The sequence below is a fragment of the Marmota marmota genome, unplaced genomic scaffold, assembly GCF_001458135.2.
Source record: "Marmota marmota marmota unplaced genomic scaffold, marMar, whole genome shotgun sequence".
Lineage (NCBI taxonomy): Eukaryota > Metazoa > Chordata > Mammalia > Rodentia > Sciuridae > Marmota > Marmota marmota.
This window is the reverse complement of record NW_026000058.1, coordinates 862,412-871,695: the sequence shown is the minus strand read 5'-3', so window position 1 is coordinate 871,695 and position 9,284 is coordinate 862,412. Positions and strand designations below refer to the sequence as shown.

At 38.8% G+C, this 9,284-nt stretch overlaps 1 protein-coding gene across 3 annotated transcripts in view; it reads right to left on the bottom strand.

Moving 5' to 3' along the window:
• The window catches only part of Polr3c (RNA polymerase III subunit C), a 38,534-nt gene that overhangs the window by 5,183 nt on the left and 24,067 nt on the right, over positions 1-9,284 (bottom strand). Inside the window, exons 3-11 of one of the 3 annotated variants that reach the window (XM_048813891.1) lie at positions 7,633-7,804; positions 6,843-7,098; positions 6,551-6,736; positions 5,117-5,205; positions 2,714-2,818; positions 2,488-2,580; positions 1,045-1,125; positions 756-807; positions 177-237 (exon numbers count right to left, since the gene is read on the bottom strand). In XM_048813891.1, coding sequence (XP_048669848.1) covers positions 177-237; positions 756-807; positions 1,045-1,125; positions 2,488-2,580; positions 2,714-2,818; positions 5,117-5,205; positions 6,551-6,736; positions 6,843-7,098; positions 7,633-7,779 — 1,070 coding nt within the window. In that variant the 5' untranslated portion in view covers positions 7,780-7,804. Of the gene's footprint in view, positions 1-176; positions 238-755; positions 808-1,044; positions 1,126-2,487; positions 2,581-2,713; positions 2,819-5,116; positions 5,206-6,550; positions 6,737-6,842; positions 7,099-7,632; positions 8,908-9,284 lie in introns of those variants that run through there. The other 2 variants (XM_015507088.2, XM_048813892.1) reach the window with 2 other exon arrangements.

Sequence of the window (9,284 nt, the reverse complement as noted above, 5' to 3'; positions counted from 1 at the left end):
GGGGGTGGGGGGTGGGGGAGTGAAGAGTAGTAGTAGGTGGGATCCATAGCTGTTCAGTGGAAAAATGGGGCAAAATGTGCCTTTACTGATTACTTACAAAATGATTAAATGCTTGTTCAAATGAGGTACGGATAGGAAGTGTCTAGCTCCAATCCCAATCAGAACGACCCCCTTACCTCTCCTGTACGACGGATTCCAGAGTGGCTGTGGCTAGAGATGCTAATGCCTTATGGAGGTCTTTATGTATAGAGGATTAAGGTCACTTAGTAATGTTTTAGCCTTGTCATTTTGACAGTTTTATTCCTAAGTTTCTAATTTATAATTAAAATTTAAGAGACATTTTATTTTTTACATTAGTTTTATTTATGGTATATTTCTTAAAATTTTAATTAATGAAAATGTTTGAGAATTTTGCTTAACTAAAATTTGGTTGAGTAAAATTTCTTTTTATTTTGTCATTAATGTAGTTAATTGAAAATTCATAGAAAAATAGAAAGTTACTTCAATTTTCTAATTTATTTAGTATAATAAACATCACCAAATCTTTCTTTCATAAGTCACCATTCTGCTTTAAAGCTCAGGGTACCATAATAACTAAGAATAATTGGTAGGAGTAGCACAGTGCTAGAGAGCTTGCCTAGCATATGTGAGGCACAGGGTTTGATTCTCAGCACTGCATATAAATAAGTTAATTAAATAAAGGTCCATCAACCACTAAAAAAATTTAATGAAAAAAGAATAACTGGTAAGGATACTGATGACATACATTCCTCCACCACTGTCGCCAGACTTTCCAACAAACTCTAGCTATTAAAAAAAAAGAGAAAGAGTGTTAACTGAATGGAAAGTCCGGTGATTCTGTTTCCAATGGAGTGAATCTGGCCAAGAGTCTGCAGCAAGTAGCTTTCCTGTCAGATGATGGTGGGGAAATTGTCTGAGCTGGCTAGTACAGAATGAGGCTATAGGAGAATGATACTAGGTGTCAGTGGCAGAAGTAAATTGTAAACAGAGGAGCAGGAAAAAAAAGTGCAAAAATAGACTTACAGGATCATCTGCCAGCAGAGTGAGATACTGATCAAGAACTTGCTTAGAGATGTTATAGCCAACCGGCAGGGATCTGAAGATCTACGGAGCAAGAGGGGACACTGAAAATGGGCTTGATCATTTAGGATTGCTAACATTAATAAAGATGTTTTAATTTTAGCTATCACAAGTATAAAAAAAAAGTTCAAAAAAATATTCACTGTAACACTGTTAAGGGTAAGAAAATAAGAAACAACCCAATGTTCAGTAATAAGGAATTAAAATAAACTACAGCATGGGCATTAATGTGATAGTCATAAAGAATGAGAATCTATAAGTACTACATATGAAAAAAGTAAGTTGTAGGGCTGAGGATGTAGTTCAGTGGTACAGTGCTTGCCTAGCACGTGAGAGGTCATGGGTTTGACCCTTCACCACAAAACAAAAAATGAGTACAATCTCATTTTTTTGGGTTAAAATAAAAATACATAGATCTACATATATGTTAGGCTATCTGTTAAAAAATGCTCTGAGTAAACATATATATCAAACTATTAACAGGGATCTCTGGGGCTGAGATTATGTAAAATTATGGATATTTTAAATTGATGTATATTACAGAAAATAAGAAGCATAGATCTTAAGGGTTCAATTTGATCAGTATTGATAATTGTATATACCCATGTAACTACCAGGCACAATAAGATAAAGAACATTCTACCACCCTCGAACCTTTGGGTAAATGGTAACTTTAAAAAATTTAGCCACAACATTCAATTTAAATAAATTATGAAATATAAATATTTGATATATTAAGCATTAATATTTTAAAGATAATACAAAATTTAGCTGGGTATAGTGGCATAAGCCCCCGTAATCCCAGCTACATGGGAGGCTGAGACAAGAGGATCACAAGTTCAAGACCAGCTTGGGCAACTTAGTAAGACATTGTCTCAAAATAAAAAAACAACAGGGGCTGTGGATATAACTCAGTGTAGAGTGCCCTTGGGTTCAGCGCCCAGTACAAACACAAACACAGACACAGACACACACACACACACAATTCAAACACAAGGGGTCAAATACAAATAATGCCCAAATGCTAAGGTTCTCAAAGATTCTTTTTTAATTTTTTTGAGATAGGATCTAACTATGTTGCCTAGATTGGCCTCAAGTGATTATTTTCCCTCAACCTATCCAGCAGCTGGGACTACAAGGTGCACATTACACACACTGCTAGTGAATTCTTAGAACAATTAGGAATAAGTTATATATGACAAATAAGTAGATTTTTAAAAGCTGGATCCCAAGAGACCAAGTATTTCAGTGCTCACCACTTGAAGGTAATCTAAATAATAAAAACCCTTTTCTTTCAAAGCTTGGACCTAGACCCTAGGCTCCACGTATGCTAATTGTTATAATATCCACAAGTCTTAGAAGCTAGCACAAAAACATGAAACTCACCTCATTGGAAGACAAGGGTTGGGTGAAGGGGGCACTAGAGGGAGTGGTAATCTCACTCATCCGGAGCATGGTCCGCACAATCTCACTGCTTGTCTGGGTTTGAAAAGTAAACTGGGATTCAGAATTAGTTGTGTTGCCCCAGATCTGGCTATGTGCCAAGGGCCACATCTGGCAACTGAATGACTTTATTCCCTATGATCACTGACAGACCCCATGTAGATACGACCTGGTCCATCCTGTTGGCAACTGCGCTCACAATGGCTTGGTCACGGAAGTGTTGGTGGAATCTCTCAAGGTTGGCCTGCCAATAAATCCCATCATCTGGCATGGGCTGAAGAGGAGAGAATATTAGAGAGAAACGTTTAAACAATGTAGAGTTTTCTGGTGAGGAGCTTGGATTTGACTGTTCACCGTTTCTTTTCCTCTACTATAACAACTAAATTGGTTGGAGAAAAATCATTCAATCATATGAATCAGTGTCTTGATAAATTCCAGCTTCAAACTAGTTCTCACACTAATCTCCAATCTATTTCTATTTTAACTCTTTTCCATTATCTCAAGTCTCCTACTTGGTTCTTTCTTTCTTACTTTTAGCTGATGATCTTGCCTTTGATTTCACAGAGAAATCAGAAGTCATTAAGTAAAAACTCACTTGACTTTGTGCACACATCCTCTTTCTTCCTTGCTTTAAAATTTTTTTTTTCTTTTCTTTTTTGGTAGCACTGGTGTGTGTGGGGGGTCAAACTCTGGGCCTTTGCACACTAGGTAAGTGCTCTATCACTGAGCTACATCTCCAGCCAGATCTCTACTGTTTATTTTAATTTTTGACATGTTTATGTGCATGTTTATGGAGTATAGTGAAATGATCAGATCAGGGAAACTGGCATTAGCTATCACCTCAGAGATGTCTATTCTTCATTATCCTTAATGTTGTTAACCGTATTTCAGGTTCCAATCATGGCTCAACTGGATTATAATAGCTTCCTAACTCATTTTCAACTGAGGATTGAACTAAGGAGTGCTTTACCACTAAGCAGTCCTTTCTATTTTTCACTTTTGAGACAATTATTAAGGGTATAAATTGCTTAGGGTCTCACTAAGTTGCCAAGGCTAACCTCAACCTTGTGATGCTCCTGCCTCAACCTCCTCAAGTTGCTGGAATTACAGGTGTGCACCACTACCCTGATGGGATTTTCACTAAAAAAAAAAACAAACCCACATACACATTCATTCTCTCTCTCTCTCTAAGGGAGTAACCGGGATTTTCTGGTTCTAATCTTGTGGCTTTTGCACCACTCTCCCATTTCTCCTAAGTATGCTTTTACCTTCTTGGGTCACAGTTCTGCTAAAGGATCAGATGAAAGCTACGGAGAGGTCCACTAAAATATGCACATGAGCACAAGTACAAGTGGACTCTGGAACCTTCCATGGAGCCAGACAAGTTGTGTGAACAACGGGCTATACATCTTTCTACATTAACAGACCCTCCTGCCTTCAGGATACAGGCCAAACCTTAGTCGATCAACATGTGCTAGTATTCCATATGCTGCCCTTAAGGAATTTATATTCTACCCAGGGCACAACAACAAACACATACATAAACAATATATAATGTCAAACATGAATATAAATGCTGGAAGATAAGGAAATGGAAAAATGTGTAGAGACTGGAATAGGGCTGGGCAACGGTCTTGAACTCCAAGAAAAAGAGCATTTAAGCTTAGATCTGAATGATGAAAGAGGCAACTACATGAAGTTGTGGTAAAAAACATGTGAAGCAGGAGGAATAGTAAGGGGAAAGCCTAACGTATTTAAGGAACAGAAAGAGAGTAGATAGAACACAGTGATCAAGAGGGAGAGTTGGGAAGAAGTGAGAATGATCACATAAGGCTTGACAGTCTGTGGTCTGGATTTCTTCTAAGATAATGAGAAGCTTTTAAAGGAGTCCAATTGCTGTCCCCGCCGACCCCCCAGTACAGGAAGTCGAACCTACGGCCTCATGTATGTTAGGCAGGCATTCTACCACTGAGCTACATTCCCCAGCCCTTGGTATTTTTTATTTTGAGACGAGGTCTCACTGAATCACCCAGGCTGGTCTGTCTCAGCTTCCTGAGAAGCTGGGACTACAGATGTGCACTACTGTGCCCAGTGAGTGATTAAGAAATAAACAAACAAAAAATTTAGGTGATGGTGTTCTTTACCAAGACGAGGAAGCTTGGAAGGGAGCAGATATCTGGGAGGGGGATATCAACTATTCTGCTTTGGCCATACTAATTTTGAGACACTTACTAAACATCTTTATAGGAATGTTGAGAAGGCATATAAATATAGGAGTTTAGGCCTAAGTGTCCTTCTGGACTCATTCCTCACTATTGGCCCCATGTGTCTACGTGTTCTAGCCATACTTTTGCATACACTGTTACATTGTTCAACGCATGAAGTCCGTCAAGCCTCAGAAGGAGGACACAATGGTTCCTGTCCTTCATTGGGTCACTCCTGACCAGTGATATTTGACATTAGTCCTACTACCTCTTAGCTTAGGGACCTTTAAGGTCTCTTGGGGTTTGTTATCTGTGTGCTCTTTCTGGCCGGCTTCAGGGTGAGAAGTCTAATCAAGAAGCTCCATTACCTCTTTGTTATCTGTGGTATGTTTTGGTCTCTTGGCTTTGGGTTCCCCAGCAGCATCTTCGTCAGATGATCTCCTCCTTTTACCTTTTCCTGCCAAATAAAACAAATCAACAGTTAGGTTATATACCACATGATGAGAGAAATGACCAAACATGAGGGCAGGTGTATTTTCATCCCAAAAGCTACCTGTAGGTTAGAGTTGTTTAAGAGGCTGAAGAACTAAAAGAAATGCTTTCTTTTTCCCTCAAACTGGTCCTCCTCCAATGCTTCCTTTCAGTAATGGCATCATTATCCTCTCACATGTGCAAGTTAGACACACAGATGTTATTTTTGATACCTCTCTCTTTTAACTGTTTCTTATTCTTTTCCTTTTTTTGAGGTAACAGGGATCAAACCCAGGGTCTTGTACCTGTTAAGCAAGTGCTCTTCCACTCAGCTACATCCCAGCTCTTTTTATTTTGAAATAGGGTATTGCTAGGTTGCTCAGGCTGGGCTTGAACTTGGGATCCTCTTGCCTCAGCCTCCTGAGTAATTCACTACTTCTACATCAATTTTTCACCAGTCGTTTTCATTTACCATTTGCCTCATCCTCCTATCCTTTCTGTAGACAGAAAAATATTTCAGAAATGTAAATTAGATCCAGTGATCCTGGAGGCTGAGGCAGGAGGTGCAAGTTCAAGACCAACCACAGCAACTTAGCAAAGACCTAAGGACTTAGTGAGATTCTGTATTAAAAAAAAAAAAAAAAAAGGGCTGGGGATGGGGCTCAAGTGGTTAAGTGACCCTGGTTTCAATCCATGGTGCCCCTCGCCCCCACCAAAATGTAAATTTGGACATGTTAATTCCAAGCTTAAAAATTCTTAGAATAAAGCACAGGTGCTGTATAAGGTCTTGCTTGACTTGGCCCCTGCTTGCTGCTCTAACCTGATACTTCTCTTTACTTTGCTCACCTTGTTCTAGCTATACTGACTTTCTTTTATTTCATAAATGCCTAGTTTTTTTCCTTATTGCATACTAATCCCTTTGATAAAAATGCTTATCCTCTATTACCTCATTGGTTAGTTTCAAATCTTAGCTCAAAATCTTGTTTCAAATCTAAGCTCCAATTTTGCTTTCTCAAAGAAACATGTGCCCTAACCCCGTGTATAACTCTACTCTCCCATTATATATTTTTTAACATCTTATACTTCTCCTTCACAGTACTTATCACTGTTTTTTTTTTATATATCTATGTGATTGTTTGATTAGTGTATATCTCCCATACTTAGACTTAAACTCCATTAGGGTAGGAATCATGGTTTTCTCGTTATTTTATATCACAATGTCTGGCACCGAGTGAATACTTGGTAAATGCTCAATTGATTCATTCATTTAACATTTATTAAATAAGAATCCACCATTAGGGCATTATGGTTCTATGTTCAAAATCTCTTACCTATCAAGCTCAATTTAGGAACCAGGTACATGTCCTTTTCATTAACAACAAGGGTTGGGGCAGGTGGTGGTGGTCCAAGATCTGAATTCTCAATGGTAGGCACTAAGGGACAGCGCTGTACAAAGTGTGTATCTGCTAGTCGCACAAATGTGTTTGATACCTCAGCATAGTCCATGGTCTTGCCATCTGTACAACAGAAGGAAAGAGGGAGGTCAGCTGGCCTAAGATGACAGTTCATTCCTTTAATCAGCCAACTGATGCTCTTGCTAACAGATATGCATACTGTACTTACCCTCCATGGTTTCTGTGAGTCGGTCTGCTACTTTCTTCACAACAGCTGACATTGTCATTTTGCCATTCAACAGCAGCTCCTCAACAATCAGCTCTCCAGTGTCGCTGTATAGTGTTTTGGTAGTATAGATGTACCGGGGATATCTAAGCATTCGCAACACCCGGCTGCACTGAGCTTCATACTCCACCACACCACGTTTATGCACTTGATATATCACCAGGTTATGCTGGATGAGGACACAAAGGGCTTTTCTCACCTAGACAGAATTCAAAAGAGAAGACCTGGAGACATAGCTCATAACTGCTGGCAGTTTTTTTGTCCTATAGTTTACTAAACATCAGGGGATGGCTAGATAAGAATTTCTGTTCTTATTTCCTCTCTGCTGGAGTAGCTAATAACAATCAAACATCAGTAGAAGAAATCAGGAAGATTCCTTGCTATAATGTATATATTTTTTCTGATCTTTAGCTTTCACATAACGATTTACTTTTCTTCTATCATTCTTATTACTTAAAGGTAGTACTGAGATTAGTAGATTGATTATGAAAAAATGAGATGTAGCACGGGAAGAATAAAGATTTATTTAGCCACAGTGATCTAGGAACACTCTGAGAAGTAAAACCTCAGGGCTGAAGTATCACCCTCTGTCCCCACAGGAAACATTGTTATATCCTAGAGCAGGCTTTTCCACTTCAACTTTTTAGGATAAGAAGCAAAAATATTCCAAAAGTAGGTGGAAGACATTAATGAAGGAAATTAAAGATAGCAAAATGATGTCATCTAAACATACCTGATCCAGTGATGTTCCCGTGTCATGGGCAATTACTCTAAGTGGCTGGCTGCCAGTTCTGATTAAGTGAACTCCAACTTTTTCTACGATCTCTCCAAAATGCTCTTGTAGCAACAAAGAACACAGTTTAATTTCCGATTGAGTCATTGTACTGGGGAGTCTCAGAACTAAGAAAAACAAGAATGTAAATTCATGTATTCTTTTTGGAGAGCAATTTGACAATACATTTGAAAAGCTTTAAAATATTACATACATATGACCTCACAATTTCATTTTGGATAGTGTTCCAAGGAAATAAAAAGACATCGTTCATTTTCTTTATAATACTGACATATGGAAACAACCTAATATCTAACTACAAATTATGGTATACTTATGTACAGATGAGGCAGGACACCAGATAGGAAACAGGAAGCAGGTTCATTTGGCTGCAGCCAGGTTCAGAGGGCACAGCTTTCGCTGTAATCAATTAATCCCTCTGAAACTCAAGTTCAGGAAATTTCAGAACTTTATACCCAGCGTGTAAGGTGAAGGGCTCAGAAGTTCACACAGAAGCAGCTTTTTCTTTCACTGTTCTGGGCAAGTTAACTCTTCAAGTCAGCCACTGACAAGGGGAGAGCTTCTTCTCCCCTTTCTTCCCTCCCCCTGCCAGTTGTTAACATGGAGCCCAATTAGAAACCTTTTCTCCTTGAAATGTAAACATCTGTGTGAAGCTCTGGCCCAAAGCCAGAGGCCTAGTTAAAATAATCTGTTTTTCTTATCAACTCTGCATTTGCAGGCACACTTCCCTTGAAAACCTTTACAAACTGGGCTGGGGTTGTGGCTCAGTGGTCGAGTGCTTGCCTAGCATGTGTGAGGCCCTGGGTGATTCTCAGTACTGCATATAAATAAAATAAATGTTCCATTAACAACTAAAAAAAACTGTAAAAACTTTACAAATTGATACACACATAATAGACAGTTCATAAATGTTTGTTAAAAAAAGTAGTAAAGAGATGTTCAGCACCTGGAGTGCTGATCTCTTTCAGGCCCCTGGAAATAAGACAGAGCGACAGGAAATAGGAAATTTAACTACATTGAACTCCTTTGCTCATAGTCTTAAGATCAATTATGGGGAAGATTTCTGGAGAAGCTTAATTAAGATTTTCTGTGGAGGGGGTGCCACTACACTTATATAAGGGTACATACACTAACATTTAAAATACTTTAGTACAATACATTCTAGTATATAATAGTTCCTAATATAAACAAACTGCAAAGAAAACGGGCCTAAACTTCAATTACTGTAGAAAAATAAAAAACATGCACGTACAAAAAAAGACTGGAAGTCTATATGTCAGGTTTTATGGGATTATGTGTCATTCTAACTTTCTTTAAAGATTGAGTGTAGATGATTAGCCAGGCTGCGCACGCCTGTAATCCCAGTAGCTCAGGAGGTTGAGGCTGGAGGATTTCTCGTTCAAAGCCAGCCTCAGCAATTTAGCGAGGCCCTGAATAACTCGGTGAGACCCTGTCTCTAAATAAAACACCAAAAGGGCTGGGGCTGGGGCTGGGGCTCAGTGGCACAGTGTTTGCCTCTCCTGTGTGAGGCACTGGGTTCGAGTCTCAGCACCACATATATAAAAAAAAAAAAAAAAAAAAAAAAAAAAAAA